This window comes from Solanum dulcamara, chromosome 7, assembly GCF_947179165.1.
Source record: "Solanum dulcamara chromosome 7, daSolDulc1.2, whole genome shotgun sequence".
Taxonomy (NCBI): domain Eukaryota; kingdom Viridiplantae; phylum Streptophyta; class Magnoliopsida; order Solanales; family Solanaceae; genus Solanum; species Solanum dulcamara.
In genome coordinates this window covers 65,018,516-65,042,967 of record NC_077243.1, presented here as the reverse complement: position 1 = coordinate 65,042,967, position 24,452 = coordinate 65,018,516, and the positions used below count along the sequence as shown (strand labels likewise).

At 37.4% G+C, this 24,452-nt stretch overlaps 1 protein-coding gene across 2 annotated transcripts; it reads left to right on the top strand.

The window, feature by feature from the left end:
• Positions 1-460: 460 nt before the first annotated feature.
• On the top strand, positions 461-10,917 carry LOC129895318 (protein RAE1-like). Of its 2 annotated transcripts, none has more exons than XM_055971017.1 (11): positions 461-1,112; positions 1,480-1,566; positions 1,642-1,719; positions 1,806-1,996; positions 3,660-3,801; positions 6,196-6,276; positions 7,503-7,607; positions 8,189-8,266; positions 9,922-9,993; positions 10,306-10,386; positions 10,520-10,917. In XM_055971017.1, exons 1-11 carry the CDS (start codon positions 1,056-1,058, stop codon positions 10,568-10,570), a joined length of 1,023 nt encoding a protein of 340 aa, XP_055826992.1. In that variant the 5' UTR covers positions 461-1,055; the 3' UTR covers positions 10,571-10,917. The 2 variants fall into 2 exon arrangements, with proteins under 2 accessions (XP_055826992.1, XP_055826991.1); XM_055971016.1 differs by having other exon boundaries at positions 468-1,112; positions 7,503-7,631.
• The last annotated feature ends 13,535 nt before the right edge of the window (positions 10,918-24,452 follow it).

Below are 24,452 nucleotides of genomic sequence, written 5' to 3'. Positions count from 1 at the left end.
AATAAAAAGATATAAATATTCATTTTTCCACCAAAAAAAATGAAACAATTAGAAAAGGATTTATTTTTTTAAAAAAGAGCAACAAAAAAATATAAATAATAAAAAGTTTTTTTAATAGAGTTAAATAACAATAAACTATGACTAATGTATTAATTACATTAAATATGATTCTTTTATCCGAATTGAGTTATTTTGGAAAATTTTGTAAAATTGAGCTAGAAAAATGATAAATAAATGTTATAAGCTATCACCTGAAGAAATGTTTTCTATAAGAAAATCATAGGACTATATATTTAAACTATTTTTATGTTTCATCTGTTTATCTATTATAATTATTAATAATATAACATACACACAAAATTAAGTAATTTTTAATCATTCAGGCAACAAACCCGTAAGAAAGTTGCCACATACTTGCTCACAAAATGTATGCAGCGTAAAATTTAAGTCCCAAAGTGGCTTCAAGTTGAAGCTATTTGCCACAATATATAAACCCCTACCTTGGCGAAGTTTGAAATTTTGATTTTCTTCCCACATTCTCTTTACTACTCACAGAAATTCTGAATCTGAATTTTAGGGTTTGAAATTTGAGGTGAATCTTCAAATTTGAGAATTTTTCTTACATTATAGAATCGGTTGAATTTCAAAATCTTTCTGTTGGTAATGATATGAATGTAGTCATTATCTCCATTAATGTAGTTGTGAAAAGCTAAAATCAAAGACATGTATAACACATAAGGTGGAGAGGACACGAATTAGGATACAAGCTTACTAGATCGGAGTGTATTCATGGTAGTAGGTAGGAATGCACTGTGTCTTGGTGCCTTTACTAGTAGTGTTAGTGCTATGATTATAGTTTCTTGTTCTTCGATTTTGTTAATATATGTAGTTTTGTGTAGTTCCATTGTACTAATATTTGGTTGTACAACTGTTCGGTTACTATATGTTGATTTGTTACTATCTATTGTCTCTAGTATTATCTGGTGCTTCATCCATTTTTTTTCTTCTTTTGGCTTTGTTGTTCATTGTGTCTGAGCATAAGCTAAGCAGATTCAATGTCGATATTCGGCACCCCTGCTGCTGCGAACACAAATCCTAATAAGTCTACAGAGGTATTCCTTCATCAATTTTTGTTATTTTATTCCAAATTTTTGTATCTTTTTGAAGTTACTCTGTCCCAAATTGTTTCTCTTTGGATGTCGAAGAAGTGTTTCGTTCATGACATTTTAAAGTATAATTGTTGTTCATAGTGTTTTTCTTTTTTCGTGAAGTTTCTAGATATGTATATATAAATTAAGGAATGTATATTTGGATTAGTACTGAAGATCAGTTGTGTTGACCGTTGTGGTCTAAATGCAAAAATTTCCTGTTCTAGAAACTAATGATATTTCTAATTCTTGGTTGTTTAATTTTTGAGGGGGTGTTCTTTTTCTCATGCTGGAAATTTGTATCTAACATTTTGGGTAATCTACTCGTAAGGTTCAACAACCTCCTGCTGACTCTGTATCAAGCCTCTGCTTCAGTCCAAAAGCTAATCTTCTGGTTGCTACTTCATGGGATAACCAGGTCAGTTTTCTCTCTATTGTGGCTTTGTATGTTAGGTGGAACTGGAAATCGATCTTATTCTATGAGCTTTTCTAGGTACGATGTTGGGAAGTGATGGGAGGTGGAACCAACATTGGAACTGTACCGAAGGCCTCTATATCACATGAACACCCGGTAATATATGGGCATTTTCCTGGTAAATTTAACCTTCTTGCTGTATGACTTGGATTTATTAGCTATATACAATCTATTTCTGGCAGGTTTTATGCTCAGCTTGGAAGGATGATGGGACAACAGTCTTCTCTGGAGGTTGTGACAAGCAAGTGAAAATGTGGCCGCTATCTGGTACTCAACCCGTAACAGTAGCCATGCATGACGCTCCTGTCAAGGAATTGGCTTGGATCCCAGAGATGAATCTCTTGGTCACAGGAAGCTGGGATAAGACTCTGAGGTAACTGGAATTTGAAGTTGAAATGCTTCTTGTTTCAGCATCTGAATGTGTGTAAATATATATATATATATATATATATATATATATACACACACACATACACACACTTAAATATAATAAATATACAATTCAAATTAAAAAATAATTAATTATTATATCAACAAATATCAAGGAAAATCTTAACTTAAAAGAAGAAACGTTATCATTTGAGATGAATTGTAATATTTAAAGATATAAATGAAATACTATTGCCGCTTGAGAACTGCAGTAACCCGATTTTTGATTTGAGAACATGAACTGTATAAAATCAAGAACAGGTGAATTTCACTGCTTGAGAAATGCAACATATAGAATCAAGTACAGATGACTTTAGGCGACCAAAACTGCTCAGTCGATGGTCAATTAACAAAAGTCACTATTACATTGTTAACTGGAACTTAGGATGGAAGCTTATGCAACTAAACCAATTATCCTGGTCATATGTCACTCCTCACTTACCAGGAAACATAAGACTCCTCAGCAAACCCAAAATACTCACAATTACAATTGCAGCATAGTAGAAACTCGCAAGATATGGGGTAAAGGAAAAAACAAACAATTCTGCAACAATAGATTGGAGAATTGCTTAGCAGCTACCAGCACCACCAAAGAAACATCTCAAAGAATACTCAAAACAAAACTTTTGTCAAACTATCCGTATCTCTCTCATTGTATTGGAATTAAATCACCCCATCCAAACCCACTATTTTTTGAAAATTAAACAGTTTAAGCAAACCATCCAAACACACTATTTTTACCGACATCTCATTACATTGTAGCATCTGATCTTATCAGATCATGTTTCACAAAGGGGTCTTGTTAAACCCTTATCTCAAAACTGAAAACTACCATTAAATACAGAATCAAGACTGGAGAATCCCAAATACCCAGCCAGGATTTGACATCCTGGCAGTTTAAGAGGAAAAGATTTGGTTGGCTGAATTGATAGTTGGAAGAGAGAGATGGCGAAGCGTGAGTTTTGGGAAAAGAAAAAAACAAGCGTGACTTTGAGAGAAAAAAAACATGTACTTTTAAGGTCTGAATGGTGTTAAAACTTTGGTACGTATCTGCTTTATTGAGATCTATTAAGATGTTCTTAAAAAAAAAGCACTTACCTGGAACCTGAATGATTCAGATTCATATCCTTATTAAGGCCTTATTTGTTTGCACTTAATGGAGGTCGGAATCTTAATAATTCAGATTCAGCCCATTAAGTGCATCTGCTTGTAAAATTTGAATCTTAATCATTGAGATTCAGCCTATTAAGTGCATTTGTTTTGTTTTCTTATAAAACCTCTTAATGGATCTGATTAGGTCCGAGTGACTCAGATCTGTAACAAAGTCTTAACACCATTCAAACTCATTTTAAAGCAATACATGTTATTTCACATATCCTTTCATGCCTCCTGCTCCTCTCTCGGCAAAGTTTTCACACTTCTCGTTCTCCTTCTTGACTAGATACCAATATTATTCCTCTTGAACCAATAAGTTTTCATAATCTTTACAAGTATTTTGTGTAAATATTCTTGGGTGTATTGATGTTTCTCAAGAACTTTTATTGATATTAATTGATTAACTGTGACAACATTGTTTTGGTCAATTCCTGGGCACAATTTTCTTGCAGGTACTGGGATTTGAGACAACAAAATCCAGCACATGTCCAACAACTTCCTGACCGCTGCTATGCACTCACAGTGAGACATCCTTTGATGGTTGCTGGCACAGCTGATAAAAATTGTATAATTTTCAATTTACAGAATCCTCAGGTATTACTGCTCATGATTGATGGAATTATTCAAGTCATTGAACATATATTAGCAGTTAGATTTCATACCTGTGAGCAATTAGGTTAACCTTTATCTTCCCAATTGGTATTATTGGCTGGCAATACTATTGTGATGTCTTCATTGTTAATTTATTTTATAGGTAGTGGATATTTTTCTGGTGGTATTGCCTTTTTATTTTTGTTTGTAGCTCCTAAATAAGCAAGTTGTTGTTTATAAGACAGTTTTATGAAGCTTCTGTATAAGAGATTAAATGCTTTTGTAATTTTTTTTGTGCATTAATGTCATGTTTCTTTGGATGTAGAAATCAATATTTTTGTAAAAACCGATGCATCCTGAAGATGCAGTGGTTAAAAAGCCAACATGAAGCTCCTATGCAAAGCTTAAGGAGCTACATCAAATCCAAAAGATCATCTATACCATATACATATGTGAATTTACACCAAGAATACATTAATTAAAATTATGGTGTTCAAAGAGGGAGTGGGGTTATAGATTTCTCGATGCTAAGATCCCTGATTATCCTTCGAGGAGGTCCATAGAATGCTGGCTTGAATTGCATGAACATACTCTTCTAATCAATTTGCTCACCTTCCAACCACACCAACTTACAAATGCATCTCTGTGGGGTTAAGGCATAATCCACTCTAGGCATATAGACTCGAGAAGGTATCCCAGACAAGATATTCAAAACATTCTTCGCAACAAGGCACAGCGGAAGTAGATTCTTGGAGTCTCATCTCTACTTTACATCTGTAACACCTATTCAATGGAAACCTCCCTCTTCTTTTAGATTCTCTTTGAGTAAAACAAGCCCCAGGCAAAGCTGTCCAACTGAAGCAAACTACTTTGTCCGGGATTTTGTTCCTTAGCCAATTCTTAATTAAGTTCCCAGAATTATTCAAGTTTTGTTGGCAAGCCTGAGCAGTGAAAAAACCTTTTTTTTCCACCGATCCATCTCATTTTATCAACTGTCAGTGTGTGTTGTTTTACCTCCTGCATACTGCTGGACAACGCCATTAATCTTTCCACCTCCCAATCTTGGCAATTCCTCCACAACATCTTCCAGCATCCACTACTTCAACCTGCAAATTCTAGAGTCAGGACAAAAACCAAACTGGAAAAGGTCAGAGAATTCATTTTTTTGTGCACTAAAAGTACCTTCCCGCAGTTGTGGTTTATTTCTAAAGTCATCCCCTCTGTTCTTTATGTTTTTATTGGAGAGACTAGTTTGTCAACTCTTGGCCTTTCTACAATTTTGGAAGCCCACTATTTTCTATTTCTCGTTGGCCTAAAGGAGTTGTAGGGGTCTGGTCACTCGATGGATAGAGTGATAAAACTAGTAATGTGTAGTGTAATGTTAAATAAATTGTTAATATATACAGATCTGCTACTTATCAGTACCATTATTATAAGTCTATTATTATCTTATCCTCCAATGGTATTACTACTATTGTTTTATTACTTTGGTTATCTTCACTATTTTTTGTTGTCAATATTTTCTTTCTTCTGCAGTAATTTTCATCATAGCTTTTACTCTTGTCTTTGTCAAACCTGTTTTTGAAAACGCTTTTCTTGAGCCAAGGGTCTATCGGAAACACCGCTCTACCTCACACAAGGTAGGAGTAAGGTTTGCATACACCCCACCCTCCTCGGACCCCACTTATGGGATCTCACTGGCTATCTTATTGTTGTTGTTGTTAATATATATCCAGACCTTCTACATTTGGTGAAAGGTTGTCATATAGGTAAAACCTTTTGACTTCGTCAAAAAAAATTGCAATACCTTTTGAGAGACCATTTAGTTTGGAAAAATTGAAGTTAAAGGCTTGCAATGTTAACCAAAATGAACATTTAGAATGTTAAATAACATCAATTTCATAGGTTTTGGTCCATGTTTTTCTTTTTACTCTCAATACTCACTACTCACTAATTAAAAGAAGGAAACATAGAGAAAATTCAAGGATATACATATTTTTCTTGTTACTCCCTCTGTCCCAATTTATATGATGTACTGGGGACAGAGTTTAAGAAATATGGGGAGACTTTGCAATGTTCCAAAACTATCCTTAAAGAGTATACACCTTTGTGGACTTTTTGCCAAATAAGTGGGACCTAGGACATGCGTAAAATGTTCATTAAATATTTGTCAAATAAGGGAATGTGACATTCTTTTGGGACTGACTAGAAAGGAAAGCGTGTCATATAAACTGGGACAGAGGGAGTAGATTTTAGAAAGAAGTTAGTAAACCAGTTTTATACTTGCAGAATTTAGGTTGTTGGATATTCAAGTTTTAATCATTCTGCAGCATCTACATATTACTAGCATTTCCTTCTAATTACTTAAAGCTTATATTTCCTTAAAATTTGTTACAGACTGAGTTCAAGAGAATAGCCTCACCCTTAAAGTATCAAACTCGGTGTTTAGCTGCCTTCCCTGATCAACAAGGTTTCTTGGTGAGTAGCATTTTTATAGTGTACTTTTGTTGCTGCATGATCTGATACCTTCTTGTGTATGCTATGTTAAATTGCTGTCTCCTATTTTTTGCCCACCGTATACAAATGCTAGAGTCCCATACAGAGAGTGGGATTAGTAGAATGATCTCAGATCTTAATATTTTGGGCTGATACAAATTCATTCTTATATCAAACTAAAGATGAACAAATAAAGAGACAGCCTAAAAAGAGTGTTATTACCTTTGTTTTGGCAAGTTCTGCCAAGACTTTGAATTAGAGAGTCAAGGTCCTTTCCTTATGATGACAGTGGTCTTACATAATTTCTTCCGCGGGAGACTGGAATTGGTCTGCATAATATAACTCCTGTTACATGAGAATTACATGGTGTTTGAAGAATTGATTACATACTCAAATCAACAAAATCTGACTGTTCCTCAAACTTTTAGGCCACTTGTGCTGCCTCGAGGAGGAGATAAATCACTTAGTTGTGTGATCCTAAATTGGGAGATGCAAGCTGATATTGCAAAGTCTCTCTATTTTTGATGTTTGCAACATCTTCTTTATCTGCTAAGCACTTCATCCATACATGGGCTTTCTTTTTTTAATAGCTAGCTATCTTATGAGACAGTCCCAGCTCTTCAAACTCCTTTGACCTCTCTCTAATAAACTTTCTCTTTTCCTTTTCACTTTTTCTGTCTTCTCCACTGTTTGTTTTAAAGGGTGGCGGAGGAAATGATTGGACTTCCTTGAATTATTCAGCAGTCTGAGAGAAGCAACCAAGAAAGCTTTATATCAACAGTGAACTGAACTCTTGTAGATGTTTTGTTTGTAAAGCATTTTGGATCTTACGTAACGAAGTCCAAACAACAACATACCAAGTGAAATCCGATAAGTGGGGTCTGGGTTGTAATCGAGATAATGGAAAGAGGACCTATTTCCCTTCCCTTATGCATTGAGATGTTTAAAGTCTCTTCTACTGAATCTTCCTCAATAAAAGACACTTCTATTGAATCTACTTTTGTTATTTTCTGAAAAGGAGTTTTATTGTGCATTTGGGTTTCACTGTCCAGGCATTCTTGATTGCCTATGGTTATAGCTTATTTCCATTCTTACTTCTTACATTTGTTCTGTAAATAATTCCTGATATTCTGTTGTTGTGAATACATTATATCAGATGCATTTAGGTTCTAAATTCATTGAGACGTGTCATTACATTCTATATTTAGGTTGGCTCTATTGAAGGACGGGTTGGTGTGCATCATCTTGATGAGTTGCTACAAGGTAAAAACTTCACATTCAAATGCCACAGGGAGGGCAACGACGTTTACTCAGTTAACTCTCTGAACTTCCATCCTGTAAGATCTTTTTCTCTTTGTATATTTTTATTCATTGCAGTTCGCCAGCCTCATTCTCTATAAATTTTGCTCTGTCTTCTATGTTGCATCTTTTGGGATGTAGGATGTGTAGCCTTCTCTCATATCCTTTATTTAATATCTGGTGGATATAGTGTTGACCAAGAGAAATTACCAATCAATTGCTGTGTGGACCCTTTTTAGCAAGTTATTGTTAGAAGAACCTACATATGGTGCATGTACATTTCTGGTCTTGGGTAATTAAAATCTAGAAGCTCTATGATTGTGCCATTTCAGTTGTCCTGACCTAAAGGCCGGTATTCTTAGTTTAGGTGGAGTAGGTTGAACTGTTGAGTGTAAGAGCAAGAGACCTGAAAGTATATCGCTAGCTTGTAATAATACACAAACTGAACATAAAGTTGATAAACACAACACTGGACTAGCTTCTTAAAGTTGGTCTTCAGGGAAGTTTTCGTTGTCAAATAGACGCTATACTATTTCTAAATACTGCTAATATTGCTACTTCAACTCATTTGTCATGTGTTATATCTTCCGTCCAGACACATGGAACGTTTGCAACTGCAGGATCTGACGGTGCCTTCAACTTTTGGGACAAAGATAGCAAACAGAGGCTTAAGGTATCCTTGATCCTTTTTAAGTGCTAATTTCTATAACTTTTGGGTCATTTTCTTAACATTTTTATTATTTCTAGCATGTATTCCTTATAAATGGAATTGGCATACATTTAAATGCATGAAAGTGATAAAGGATCTTTCTTTGTTTAGAATATTCTAGTTTCTGGACATAAAAAACCAAATATCTCTCTTCAGTTGTTGTTTATTCATTCATTCATTCAGTTTATTATGACAAAAAGAAAAACTGTAATGTCGCAAATGAGGATTGCTATATGAGACCGTACTTGGTCGACATAGACCTTTCTGAATATTAGGTTTTTCAATGTAGGAGTTTCTATGATTTGTCGAGTCTTCCTCTGTATCATTTTACACATCAGCTGTACCACTTTCTTTAACGCACACCAGATTGTAAATTATAACTTTAAAGTTTGCATCAGGGTGACCCATAAATTTTAGCAGATAGTCATTCGTGAAGTAAAGGAAATGCTACTTGTGAGTTTTTATATACGAGAAAGCCATTATGTTATGTCCTCAGGTACCTTTTATTGCTCGAGGTACAAACTGTCTTCCTCCTAAAACCAGTGTTATCAAAAGCAAAAAGCGCAAAAAAGCTTGAAGGTCCGTTGGGCTTTAGGTGCAAAGCGCGGGCTTTAATAAAAAAAAGGGCACAAAGAGAGAAAAAAAATACAAATATATATGTTTAGTCCAAGACTAATAATTATAAGCATGAATGACAAATATATGAACAAAGAAGATGAATTTTTTTTTACAATAAAGTGAAATATCAATTATTTAGTGTTGCCTCTTTAGACGAGGCTCATTGGCAAGGAAAAGTATGCCTTAGAGCCTTGATGACGACACTGAAGCGCACATTTAAGTGAGGCGAAACGCTCAACAGTTTTTGAGCCTCGCTTCGGGGCTTAAGCGTGTGTCTTTGACAATACTTCTTGAAACTTTTATGGCTTTCTCCAAATTGGTGGCTATGGAGTTACAAGTGGAAAAGAAAAACATAAAGAAAAAAGAACAACAAATTAGATCATGTTAAGCAAGTTATTTGTCCCTATCTTTCTCTCTGCTGCAAGCCTGCAAACTTGCGTCCGCTGATATGAGTTTTCTGGTTGATTCACCGTACTACAGTAACAACTATGCCTCAATCCCAACTAGTTGGTGTCAGCTTTATGAATTCCAATATCCATCCTCTCCACTTAACCCTTTTCATTCCAATACGTTATCATTTTATCTTTTACAGTATAATCCTCACTTTATATGACACTTTATTTTAGTTATCCTAAATGTGTCAGTTATTGACACAATGCTAATCTTATTCAACTTTCACAACTTTCAAGAATTCAAATCCATAAACTATTCAAATTATTTACGTTGAATATATATTTTCTCTATCAAATAGCTTTTTAATCATTACTATAAATACTTGTCATTAACAAATTTAACAATTTAAATCTGTGTCAATCAAATAGTGATATCAAATGGAATGCTGGCATGCTTTTCAATAACGTAGCTTGTTTTGAGAATGTCTCATTCTTCATACATGTTATAATTCTTCAATTATGGAAGAAGACAAGATTTTTTAACATTTGTAGCTGCTTCAACTTTTGGCATCTTCCATCATGGTTGTTCTCTGTGTGTGTTTTCTTTAGGCAATGTTAAGATGCAACCAGCCCATACCTTGCAGCGCGTTCAACAATGATGGCTCAATCTATGCATATGCGGTATGTTCTTGGTTACTTTTGTTCAGTAAAGCCTTTACTATGAATATCTTCTGTAGTGCATGTTCACCCTTTTGAGCGGGAGTGTCCTCTGTGCCACTAAGAAAACCATTACTAGGATACTTACTCCAGTTCCGTTCCACTGTAGCCTTTTTCCTTGCCAGCATGAATGCAGAATATGCCCCTTTTTGTTTCTCTCTCCCCCCCCCCCCCCCTAATTCTTGAATCTTCTAATGTGAAGTTTCTGATTTTCTCTTAGTCTTGCATGCAAATTTGCTTCAGTTTTCAATTTTTTATTTTTATTTTGTTGTATAGGTTTGTTATGATTGGAGCAAGGGTGCAGAAAATCATAATCCATCAACTGCAAAAACATACATTTACTTGCACTTCCCACAGGTATATTCCATCAACTGAACCCTTGGTTCCTTTAGCATTTCTTAATGTTTGAACCATATATACTCAACAATACCCAAACGATATATTAGTGTTTTCAGCATTAAACGATTTTTGTATGCTATGCTTCATGCAGGAGTCTGAAGTTAAAGGCAAGCCTCGAATTGGAGGTAGCAGTAGAAAGTGAAGTCAGCAGTACAGCTTCTTCTCACCATTTTGGAGAACGTTTGGCTTGTTCTGTACATTGAGACATTTGTGTTCCATTTTTGGGTTTTTTTCCGTGTGCAGTCTTGCAATTAATTCGCAGGAGTAGGAGTTGAGCTTTGAACACTCGAAAGAAAGGTTGATAGATAGTGATTTGAGTCTGATATTCCTTATTAGTAGGAGCTTTCTAGTGACAATACAAGTCGTATATAATTAGATAATTGCTTATAGTCTCCATCTCTGTTCACTAGCTTGTAAATTGGAACTTCCTGTAAGTGAATCTCTGCACTTCTATCTCCGAAGTCAAATTATAGCTGTTTTTCTTTTGAAGTTCATAATTACCTCATGAAGTAGAGTCCTTAATGTGTCTTGAATATAAGTGTGGTTGGGAAATGTGGTATTTGTATTTGGATGGGTTAAGATGAGCTAAATAATGATGGTCCCAATTTGACATAATTTCTTTAAATTGTTAATTTGGTTTGAGGTCCTATGCATTTCCTTCACATCTCTTTCCACTTATCCATGGAGTTATGGGGATGTTTGATAGGATGTATTAGAAAAAATGATGTGTGTATTATTAGATTCTAGGTCTTTCAGAAACAACTTTTCTATCTTTTCGAGGTAGTGGTAAGGTTTATGTATACTCTATCCTTTCCAAGCTCTATTTAGTGAGATTTTACTGGGTATGTTGTTGATGTGTGTATTATTCATCTTTTGTTTGGTATGCTTTTTAATTTAGGTATAACTATTGCAAATATTAGTTATATATATTCTATATGGTGTTATGTTATGTATAAATATTACTAACACTATATATAATACTATTCTTACCCTACCAAATGACCGTTAACTGCTTTGGAATTTAATCTAGTGCTTTGCATGGTTTAACTAGTATTACTAATCATGGTGAATGCCATTAGTTTGTCAGTTTCAATTTCTTTTCATATTATAACGGTAAACAAATAAACGAATGCCATTGTTTTTTTATAATAACTAGTTCAATTAATTATAAATGCAATTTTGAAAGGAAAAAGGTGCCAATGCAAGTATCAAGTGGCTATTCTTAGTTGTATAAAACAATACCTGTAATATCAAATATGCCTCTTTTCATTGTTTTGATATCATAAAAGTCTCATCATTTACTGAACTAGTGTAGTATACGTGCCTCACACGTATAACTTAGCAATTATAATTAAATTTATATATAAAACTTATATTTTATTAATATAATGTTAAAAAAGTATTTTTATCACGAGAGAATTATAATAATATAAATTAAAATATTGAATTATATTTATTTTTTAAATACAACAAATAAAGTCAAAACCTCTCTATAAACTATAAACATGTTGGTTACAAGAATTTTTGGATGCTCTAGCAATATTTAATTGTTATAAGTAAAAAAAAAGCATAAAAAAGCATAAATTTAGTTTTAATTTCTTAATGTTATAATAAAAGCAAAATCATTTAAATTTTAAGCATAATGCACTTTGTCTAAAGGAAAATAACTTTAGTCACGTTTTGTATAAAGAAGGAAGATCTTTTAATGAAAATATATATTTACATGATATTCTTTGTCATAAATAGTGTATCTAAAACATCAAAATATTTGATCAAAACACTAAACATACTATTGGTAAACTTAGGAGACTCTATTTCTATAAAAATGATTAATTAATATAATAAGATTGTTAGGAACTTTTTTTTTATCTATATCTATTTATACTATATTAAAAGCATGAAGACCCTTAAAATGTTGATTGAACCTTTTACCCTTCATTAAAAGGCTCCACTTTAGACAAAATCATCTTTTCACTATTTTTCTAAAATTATTATATCATTATTTTAATGATATTATTTATTGACTATAATAAACATAATAAAAATTAAATAGAGAAAGTTTTCTTATTATGATCAAATGCAAAGTTTTGTTATTATGATCAAATGCCTACATGGAGAATCTTTTTCCAACTAAAAAAGACTTGATCCAAAAAAAAAATAAGTCAAAAAACTTTCAAAATAATAGGCATAAAAAATGTCCTACCTTGGAGTCTAAAGGGTTTAAGCTGAGTAGGACCAAGACAGAATAGTTAGAGTGCAAATTCAGTGACCAGACCATCCAAAAGAAAATTAGTTTCAAGTTCCTTGGGTCTATCATGCAAGGCAACGGGGAGATTGACGATGATGTCAAACATCGTATTGGGGCAGGGTGGATGAAATGGAGGCTCGCTTCCGGTGTGCTATGTGACAAGAAGGTGCCACCACAACTTAAGGGCAAGTTCTACAAAGTGGTGGTTAGACTGGCTATGTTATATGGGGCGGAGTGTTGACCAGTTAAGGTCTCCCACGTTCAAAAGATGAAAGTAGCCGAGATGAGAATGTTGAGATGGATGTGTGGGCATACCAGGAGCGACAGGACAAGAAATGAGGTTATTCGGGATAAGGTAGGAGTGGCCTTGGTGGAAGACAAGATGCGGGAAATGCGACTGAGATGGTTTAGGCATGTGAAGAGGAGAGACACAGATGTCCCAGTGCGGAGGTGTGAGAGGTTGGCCATGGATGGTTTCAGAAGAGGTAGGGTTAGGTTGAAGAAATATTGGGGAGAGGTGATTAGACAGGACATGGCACAGTTACAGCTTACCGAGGACATGACCTTAGGTAGGAGGGTGTGGAGGACCCATATTAGGGTAGAAAGCTAGTACATAGTCTCATTATTCTTTCGTATTAGTAGGCGCATTAGCACACTATAATTTCTTGTGCTCTAACTTCTGTTATTATCTCTCTATTTCTTTCTGTACTCTGATTACTCTATTTAATCTGTGTCGCTTTCGTTATTTGCGTTATTTATTATTTGCTTTCCCATATTGCTTTGAATTTCTTAGCCTTATCTGACCTCTTTTTATGCTTCTTTTGAGCCGAGGGTCTCTCGGAAACAGCCTTCCTACCTTGATAGAAGTAAGATCTGCGTACAATTTACCTCCCCAAATTCCACGTTGTGGGATTTCACTGGGTTGTTGTTGTTGTTGTTGTAGGCATAAAAAAATGTCCAAAAATAAGCAAAAAAAAAGGTCCAAAGAAATAGGCAATAAAAAATAGACAAAAAAAAGATAAAAATAAAACGTCAAAAAATAATAACCAAAAAAAAATGCAAAAGAATAGGCAAGAGTTATTTAAAGTTATTCTTTTGCAATAAGTAAAAAATATGATCACTTCCCTTTCAATTAGCAAAAACTTACAGGAGTTTTTCAAATAAATAAAAATATTTAATCACTTTTCATTCTTTTTAGTCATAGGACTTTTTGTTTTCAATCATCTTCTAAAATATATGAAAAGAGAAAAATATATGGTAAGAAAATTAGGAGAATTAAAAATTAAAAAGTACTAAAATATATAGTAAAGAAATATATATTTTAAAAATTATGGAATTCTGGAATACTAAAAAAATGTGATAAAAGTTTTAAGGTTTTCTCTTAACTAAAATTTTGATTATTAAATCTTTCCTTATTTAAATTAAGTTGAAACTTTAAATATGTAAAATTTATGTTTCTCAATTTCAACAGGAATGTATTGGAGCGTTGTATATCAACTTAATTTACATAAATTATTCTTATGTCTTTGTTTTCTTTTTACTCATTGATTGGATTCTTTGAAGCCTAACTCTTCAAAGCTAAATTATGTTCATATATTAAAGTTAATGGTAACTTTAGATTGTAGGCATAATTATTGAGTCATAATTTTTATAAGTTTTTCATATGTTTTTGTTTTTGTTCGGTGAGTTTTTAAACTGTAGTCGTAGTTGTAGGTAAAATTCAAATAATGAACATTCAGTTCTTACTTTTTATATCATGTTATTACAAGTCAATAGAAAATTTATTATAGATATACCTTTTGTGCCAAATATGCTGATATGATGTCACGACCCCGATCCATCGTGACTGGCATTCACACTAACCCTCCGGTGGGAGAACCATTTTCAATAGATCAACAACAATAATCAAGAAGTATACAAAGCTTAAAGATGCGGAAGCAGATTTAAATCAAGAAATAACTACTGAGTTCCCATAAACTTAGAAACCGTCTAGTTATCAACCCAAAATATATGAAAGTAAACACATCCTAGGAACTGAAAGTCGTCTGTACCAAAACTCTAACCAAAGTCAACATAAGAAAGGGAAACACTCCCCGAAATGAAGTCATAATACTAAACCGTGTTTTGAAAATCTTAGTCCTCGAAAAAGAGACTAAAACAAGGAAGAGTCCATGACAGCTTGAGATAAGAAGCTCACCCTTAAACTTGAACAAGCTTCACTCTTCAAAACGAGGTCTCTCTGCAGATGGCTCTGAATATGCCTTGTCCTCAACAAAAGGCAGAGCAAGAGTAATATCAGTACACAAAAGCAACGGTGTACTGGTAGGATCACGGGGTTAGACAGTAAGCAGATCATAGAAAAGTAAACTCAACATAACGAGCATAAACATATACAGAATAAGTCAACCAATTTCATGTTCAACTATATTTAGCAAGGTCACAACTCAATATCTTCAACATGCTATAACTTCACATAAGGGTCTAGGGACCTACAAACAATCAACTTTGTGTCGGAACGTGACACCTGATCCAAATATGTGTCAGAACGTGACACCTGATCCAGTTTATGTGTCAAAATATGACACCCGATCCAAACATACCACAATCATAAATACGTTCAATATTTACAACATTATATCGCCAAGAATAGGTTCATCACAAAAACAGGCCAGCAAGTGATCATTTCACACATAATCTAGAATGTCTCCCTATTCATATACACATATACATATCATGAAGCAATTTAATAAGTATATGAAATACATACGGGAAAAAAGACCATCACCTACCTTAAATTCAAGCTTCAACAGCCTTCCCTTTTCGGGTTCGCTCCTCTCGTTCTTGGTCTAAAAATAGTGAATACATATACAAGATCAACACAATGGCCTAACTATCATGAAAAAACAACACAATTCTCATTCTAGGCCAAATCTATGATCCTACCCCCACCCTAGGGCTATTTTCCACTATTATTTTTTCAGTTCAAACCCTCCCCCAATAATTATTAACCATAATTTCTAAGTTCTAGGAATTAAAAGATGAATTTAGGAAGTGAAATCCTTACCTTAATCGTGGAAATCCGTGGGATATTGATGGAATTCTCCCTAGGTCGCCTCCTGAAGTCTTAGGAACTATTTTTACAGAAAAAGACCATTTCTGGATTTTTTCCCGACTTAAGTCGCGACTGCCCTGCTCTGGCGGAATCCATCCTGCTCTAGAGGCCCCACTTTGGAGAGAGAAATCCTGCTCTGGTGTATTGCACGGAAATAAAAAGCTCGGAGTTTGAGCTCCAAGCCCCCATTTCACAACACGCCCTCTTCCCAAGATATATTAAAATATACCATTCATGCCAAATCCGATTTTGAGAGTTTTACTCGCCCGAATGCGATTCAGAGAAGTCGTAAATACTCTGTATCATCTTGGTTATCTTCTTAGCAACTCAAATTAGATATTCGAATCTCACCGTTCACATGATCACCCTAGACCTCACCAGACTAAGAATTCATCCAAGTCTTGCCTAGGCTAAATTTTTTTGAAGTTACTACCCAAAGTTTTGTAGCTCGAAATCCTACCCCATTGTCCTATTCCTAACGACGAGGACAGATAGTGACAATAGATACCAATTTATCCATCACTCATCCCTTAATGACTAACCAGGGAAATCATGGCTAAATTAAAGATAGAGTAGTACCTGTTTCGACGAACAGTTAAGGATACTTGTATTGTATGTCTGTAACACCCCTCAAAATTTTCCTAAGATTCGGACCCTTTTGTATTCGTGTAGGGTCTAACTCAATTATTTCGAAGTATGTGCTTGAGTTAAAATGAGTCCCCGAGTAATTGAAAAGTGTTGGAAGTGATGTGGGGTCACGGGGGACCCCTAGGACCAAGCTAAGACCAAGAAGGTTCGTCGTGGCTATGTTTTAGGACGAGTTTGTATGAGGAGTCGACTTCTAACGACCCTATCTTTTGAGAGACGGAAATATAGGTGGCCCACGACCTATTAAATTAAAGGTCGTCGAGTCTTCTTTCCAACGCCACCAAGAATCTAAATTTTGGAGTTCGGAGTCGAAAGATATGGCGATCCTAAGATGAACGAGCACAACAGAGATTTTCAGGCCTGGGGTTCAACTACTGGAAATCTGGGCTTGGCGCCGTAGTGGCGCGATGCGCCACTATCGCGCCAGGAACATGCCTCAGTAGTTTGGCCCCTGGCGCGACGCGCCGCTAAAAGTTGTGTAGGGTTTTTCAGGCCAAATTTCCAGAACCCAGAAAATATGGCCTTGGCGCTGTAAGGGCGCGACGCGCCACTATCGCGCCAGAAACATACCTCAGTAGTTTGGTCTCTGGCGCGGCGCGCCACTGCGAGGTGTGCAGGTTTTTAGCGTAATTGGCCTGGCGCTGTAATGGTGCGATGCGCCACTATCGCGCTAGGTGCATTTTTGCCTATTTTTCAGAACCTTTGAGGAGGGGCAATTTGGGAACTTACCCAAATTATATATATGTTACCCTTGGTGTTTTGGGAACACATTTTGCAGCCTTACTCTCTCTCTAAAAAGCTCTAGGAGCTTCTCTCTCTCTCTCTTCTTCTTCTTCTCCATTTCCAACAAAAAGAGTCCAAGAGCTTCAACATTTGAGTCCTCCATTGAAGACTCAACCACAAGGTTTTCTTCAAGTCTTCACTAAGGTATGTAAGGCTATCCAAAACATGGGTTGAGTCCACCCATGTGCCCTACTCTTGCTTTGAGGTTAGATGCCCATGAAGATGGAGTTTCTTGGTATGGTTTATGTTTGAATGAGTTTTGTCCCCTATTTACTTAATGCTATATGTGTTGATGTTGTTGAGTCAAGAAGTCCCTAAACGAGCTTTCATGTTAGTATGAGTTGATGGAGATGACTTGTTGTTATGTTTTGTTGATCTCTTTAACTATGTGATTATGATGCATAGGTCAATTCCTTGAATGTATTATTCTACTTGAATTGTTGAGCTAAAGCCATAGAGTTGTGATGAGTCTTGAGGAGATATCATGAATAATTATCTAAATGGGGCTTGATTGAGTTGATTGGAGGATAGAATTGATGAGTGGACGAGGCCCGAAATGGAACTTGCCATGATGACTTAATTGAGTTGAGAATGAGGATAGAGTTGTTGAGTGGGCAATGTTCCTCATGAAACTAGCCGTGAGGGCTTATTTGAGATGATTGGAAGGAGTTTTATGAGCATAGAGTCATGGGAGGAGTATCGAGCACCGAAGCGGGTAAGAGTATAGTCCATACTCGAACCCTAAAAACTACGCCGCCAATGTAGGTAGGGATAGAACCATTAAAGTCAAATGCTTCCCATGGGATTGAACCGTTAAAGTCGTATGTTTACCATTTATTTATCCTGACATGATAGGACTTGACTAATCGATGGTATCCATGATTAGGGAGGCGTTCATGCCCTGGCAAGGTATGGACGGATGTGGCAACAACGTCTGATTGTTGTACTATCACCGGCTCATAGGTGATGGTTGTCGGATAAAAGAAACTCCCATTTAGGTCGTGATAGTGCTCCGAGTCAGTTGAGTTAAGTGTCTTATGAGTTAGTCCCGGCTAAACTATTCTTGTTAGGCTTAAGATATTTGAGTGATGTGTTATGTATATATATGAGATGAGATCCTGAGTTGATGTTGATGTTTTCTTGATCTTTGTTTCATCTGGCCATTTTACATACTTGTACATTCCATGTACTGACGCCATTTGGCCTACATCATTTCATGATGCAGAGACAGGTACTAGAGATCATCAACCGGCACTCCGTTGAAGATCCACCTACACTTTCGGCTAGTTGGTGAGTCCTCCTAGTTTCCGGAGGATGTTGAGCCTTCTTGTACAGTTTTGTTGTCATTTCCTTTATTTTTTTTGTTGGTAGCCATGGACATGTCATTGTCACCTCTTAGACTTTGATAGAGGCTTCATAGACTAGAGTGTTGGGGAGTTTAAACTGTTATTTTGAGGAATCTTATTATATTGATTTGTTGGCTTGAAAATGTTTGGCCTTCGGCCCCCATATTATGATTAGTATTTCATTGGTTGAGTTTTTCGCTAAGAGAATATGATTGAATGAATGTGTGACTGGACCAGGTGGTTCGCTCGGAGGTCAGAAATGGCCTTCGAGTGCCGTCCATGCCTAAAGTACCCTCCCGGGGCGTGACAAACATGGTATCAGAGCCTAGAGTTCAAGTGTCCTAGGGAGTCTATGAAGCCGTGTCTAGTAGAGTCTTGCTTATGAGTGTGTTGTGCACCACACTTATAATCAGGAGGCTATGAGACATTAGGAAATGTTTCACTTCTTTCATACTCTGAATTCGTGCGATGGAGTTAAACTCTATGAAACTTCCCTTCTAATTCATGCATTTATACGTTACAGATAATGCCTCCTAAACGTACCGCTAGCCAAAGGAATGTTGATAATGCAGGGATGCCACAGTCAGAGGTATGCCCAGTAAGGGCTAGAGGCCGACCTGCGAGATATGCGGAGACACCTCAAGTGCCTGCTACTCCGCCTGCACCCACGTCAGAGGCAGAATTCCGAGGGGAGATTGCCATGCTCACTCAATTAATGGTTGCCCGGAATGGTAGCCAGAGTTCGCCGGCTCTCAACTCTAGTTTCCAGGAGCCATCTGCTGCTACTAGAATTAGAGACTTTCTGAGGATGAATCCACCGGCATTCACGGGTTCTAAGGTTGATGAAGATCCCCAAAACTTTATTGATGAGATGTGGAAGATTCTGAAAGCTATGCATGCTACGGAAATTGAGGGGGTCGAGTTGGTGTCTTATCAACTCAAAGATGTGGCAAAAATTTGGTATAACCAATGGAAACAAGGTAGGGGTGAGGATGCTGAACCTGCTAGGTGGGATGAATTTGAGGGAGCCTTTCTTGACCACTTCTTTCCCCGAGAATTGAGGGAAGTGAAAGTGGAAGAGTTTGTAAATCTGAAACAAGAAGGCATGATTGTTAAGGAGTATAGCCTAAAGTTCATCCAGTTATCCAGGTATGCTCCAGAAATGATCCCAAATGTAAGGTCGAAGATGAGGAAGTTCGTCTCCGGGTTAAGGAGGCATGTGAAGAAAGAGTACAAAACAGCATTGTTGATCTCAGATATGGATATTTCCAGATTAATGGTGTATGCTCAACAGGTGGAGGAGGAGAAAAGAAAAGACAAAGAAGAGCACCTGAGCAAGAAGGTAAAATCAGTGGGCCATGAGAGTGAACAGAGACAAAACAAGAGCAACAGGTCCTTCTTCTAGAAGAGGCCTTCCAACTATGCCTCATCTACCGCCAGTGCACCTATGCCGCAGAACAGGTATGATCGGCAGGGTCAGAGTCGCCAGAATTTCAGACCCCAGGGCTCTCAATCCCAGGCTAGTGTAAGTCAAGGTACGAGGGGGAAGCCACCATGCGAAAAGTGTGGTAGGCTCCACTTGGGAGAATGCAGAGCAGGAAGAGTTGGTTGTTATAAATGCGGGCAAATCAACCATTTTCAGAAGGAGTGTCCAACAGGGGGAAATAGAGTCCAGCATTCTGCCACTATACCGCCGGCTAGGGGTAATCAGAGGGGCACTACTTCAGGTACGAGTGAAGTTACAAACCGCCTATATGCCATGGGTAGTCGCCAAGATCAGGAGAACTCTCCAAACATCGTGACGGGTATGATTTGAGTCTCTTCTCTTAATTGTTATGTATTGATGGATCCGGGTGCCACCCTATCTTTTGTGACTCCTTATATGGCTAGTAAATTCAATAAAGTTCCTGAATATCTTCGTGATTCCTTTTGCGTAGCTACTCCTATCGGTGATTCTGTCTTAGCTGAAAGAGTTTATAGAGGTTGCACTATTTCGATCCATCACAGGGACACCTTGGCCTACTTATTTGAGTTATACATGGTCGATTTTGATGTGATTCTTGGCATGGACTGGCTTTATGTCTGTTATGCCTCTATTGATTTTAGAACTCAGGTTGTCAAATTCAAATTCCCGAATGAGGCTGTCATAGAGTGGAGGGGTAGTCCTGTTATGCCTAGGGGTAAGTTTATTTCTTACCTTAGGGCTAGGAAGTTAATCTCAAAGGGGTGTATTTATCACCTTGTCCGAGTGAAAGATGACAATATTGAGTCTCCATCCCTCGAGTCAGTTCTGATTGTCAATGAGTTTCCGGATGTCTTTTCTGAAGATCTGCTTGGAGTCCCTCTTGATAGGGAGATTGACTTTGGGATTGATGTTCTTCCTGATACCCAGCCTATCTCAATTCCTCCTTATAGAATGGCCCCAGCTGAGTTGAAAGAGTTGAAGGAGCAGTTGAAGGGCTTGTTAGATAAGGGATTTATTAGGCCGAGTGTCTCATCATGGGGTGCTCTGGTCCTATTTGTTCGAAAGAAGGATGGGTCCCTTAGAATGTGTATCGACTACAGGCAGCTGAACAAGGTCACTATAAAGAATAAGTACCCTCTCCCCAGAATAGATGACTTATTTGATCAACTTCAGGGTGCCACTTGCTTCTCAAAGATAGACTTGAGATCCGGCTACCATCAGCTGAAGGTGAGGGAATGTGATATTCTGAAGACCGCTTTTCGGACTCGTTACGACCACTTTGAATTTTTGGTCATGTCTTTTGGGTTAACTAATGCCCCCGCAGCTTTTATGGATCTTATGAACAGAGTGTTTAAACCATATCTCGATATGTTTGTGATTTTATTCATAGATGATATTCTGGTCTACTCCAAGAATGAATAGGAGCACGCCCATTATCTTAGAATTATCTTACAGACTTTGAGAGAGCAGTTATTGTATGCAAAGTTCTCCAAATGTGAATTTTGGATTGCATCAGTGGCTTTCTTAGGCCACATCATATCTAGAGATGGTATTCAGGTTGACGCTCAAAAGATTGAAGCTGTGAAGAATTGGCCCAGACCCACATCCTCGACAGAGATAAGGAGCTTCTTAGGTTTGGCTGGTTATTATCGAAGGTTCGTAGAGGGATTCTCATCCATATCATCACCATTGACTAAGCTGACTCAAAAGAAGGCTAAGTTCCAATGGTCCGATGCTTGTGAGGAGAGTTTCCAGAAATTGAAGACCAAGCTAACCACTGCTCATGTTCTAACTTTGCCCGATGGAACAGAGGGCTTTGTGGTCTATTGTGATGCATCCAAAATTGGTTTAGGCTGTGTATTGATGTAAAGGGGGAAGGTGATAGCCTATGCTTCAAGACAGCTTAAGGTTCATGAGAGGAATTACCCAACTCATGACCTTGAGCTGGCAGCCGTGGTGTTTGCACTTAAAATCTGGCGCCACTACTTGTACGGAGTGCATATTGATGTATTCACCAATCACAAGAGCTTGCAATACGTCTTTAGCCAGAAGGAACTCAACCTGAGGCAAAAGAGATGGCTTGAGCTACTCAAGGACTACGACATGAACATCCTCTACCACCTAGGTAAAGTTAATGTTGTTGCTGATGCTCTTATCAGGTTGTCTATGGGTAGCACTGCCCACGTGGAGGAAGGAAAGAGAGAATTGGCGAAGAAGGTACACAGATTAGCCCCGATTAGGAGTTCATCTGGAAGAGAACAATGAAGGCGGAGTTACAGTTCAGGATGGGTCTACATCCTCACTTGTGGCAGAGGTAAAGGAGAAGCAAGACCAAGATCTCGTCCTTCTCCAATTGAAGGGAGTCGTTCACAAACAAGAGGTTATGGTTTTTACCCAAGGGGGAGATGGTGTATTACAGTAACAAAATAGATTGTGTATGCCGGATGTCGATGATGTTTGAGAGAGGATTATGGCCGAAGCGCATAGTTCTAGATACTCTATTCATCTGGGCTCTACAAAAATATACCATGACTTGAGGAAAATCTATTGGTGGAGTGGGATGAAAAGAGATATTGCGGAATTCATTTCCAAATGCCCGAATTGTCAACAAGTGAAGGCTGAGTATCAAAGGACTTGTGGTTTAGCTTAAAATATAGAAATTCTGGAATAGAAGTGGGAGATGATCAACATGGACTTTACCACAAGTCTACCGAGGTCCCGAAAGCAACATGATTTGATTTGGGTGATTATGGATAGAATGACGAAATCGGCTCACTTCTTGGCAGTTAAGACTATTGACACCGCAGAGGATTATGCAAAGTTGTACATTCAGGAGATCGACAGATTGTATGGGGTCCCCTTGTCTATCATCTCAGACAGAGGAGCTCAGTTCACTTCCCAATTTTGGAAATCCTTCTAGAAGGGATTGGGTTCAAAGGTGAACCTTAGTACGGCCTTTCATCCCCAGACAGATGGCCAAGCAGAGCGCACCATTCAGACATTGGAAGATATGTTGAGGGCATGTGTGCTTGACTTCAAAGGGAATTGGGACGATCACTTACCTCTCATAGAATTTGCATATAATAATAGCTATCATGCAAGCATTCAAATGGCTCCTTATGAGGCCTTGTATGGGAGGAGGTGTAGATCGCCCATTGGGTGGTTTGAAGTTGGCGAAGCCGAGTTGATTGGGCCCGATTTTGTCTATTAAGCCATAGAGAAGGTGCGAGTCATTCGAGAGAGGCTAAAGACAGCCCAAAGCTGCCAGAAATCTTATATCGACGTGAGGAGGAGAGACTTAGAGTTTGAGGTGGGCAATTGGGTATACTTGAAAGTATCACCCATGAAGGGCGTCATGAGGTTTGGAAAGAAGGGGAAACTTAGTCCTCGATATATTGGTCCTTACCAAATTTTGAAACGGATTGGGAGTGTTGCTTATGAGTTGGAGTTACCCTCGGAGTTAGCTTCTATTCATCCGGTATTCCATGTTTCGATGTTAAAGAAGTGCTTAGGCGATCCTTCGTTGGTAGTCCCTATTGATAGCATCGGAGTTAAGGATAGCTTATCCTATGAAGATGTTCCGGTCCAAATTCTTGATCGCCAAATTCGCAAATTGAGGAACAAAAAGATCACCTCAGTCAAAGTCCTGTGGAGAAATCAATTTGTTGAGAAAGCCACATGGGAAGCGGAGGAAGCAATGAAATCTAGATATCCATATCTATTCATGCTTACCGAGGAGAATGTTGAAGGTAATGTCCATTTCCTTGACATTGAATTCATTGTGCATTTTGAGTCTTGATTGATAATTGATTGAGAATTTGATTGGTTGATTGACTGAATTCTGATTGTGATTTGTACTCCGAGTCCATTCTTAGTCCCTCGTCATTCGAGGATGAATGATCCTAAGGGGGAGATAATGTAACACCCCTTAAAATTTTCCTAAGATTCGGACCCTTTTATATTTGTGTAGGGTCTAACTCAATTATTTTGAATTATGTGCTTGAGTTAAGATGAGTCCCCGAGTAATTGAAAAGTGTTGGAAGTGATGTGGGGTCATGGGGGACCCCTAGGACCAAGCTAAGACCAAGAAGGTTCGTCGTGGCTAAGTTTTAGGACGAGTTTGTATGAGGAGTCGACTTCTAACAACCCTATATTTTGAGAGACGGAAATATAAGTGGCCCACGACCTATTAAATTAAAGGTCATCGAGTCTTCTTTCCAATGCCACCAAGAATCTAAATTTTGGAGTTTGGAGTCGAAAGATATGGCGATCCTAAGATGAACGAGCACAACAGAGATTTTCAGGCCTGGGGTTCAACTACTGGAAATCTGGGCTTGGCGCCGTAGTGGCGCGATGCGCCACTATCGCACCAGGAACATGCCTCAGTAGTTTGGCCCCTGGCGCGACGCGCCGCTAAAAGTT

Excerpts from the sequence above, each read along its gene's own strand:
- LOC129895318 (XM_055971016.1), top strand. The coding sequence starts at position 1,056 with ATGTCGATATTCGGCACCCCTGCTGCTGCGAACACAAATCCTAATAAG. Across the intron at positions 1,567-1,641 it reads CTACTTCATGGGATAACCAG|GTACGATGTTGGGAAGTGAT; the intron begins GTCAGTTTTCTC and ends GAGCTTTTCTAG. Across the intron at positions 6,277-7,502 it reads CTGATCAACAAGGTTTCTTG|GTTGGCTCTATTGAAGGACG; the intron begins GTGAGTAGCATT and ends TTCTATATTTAG.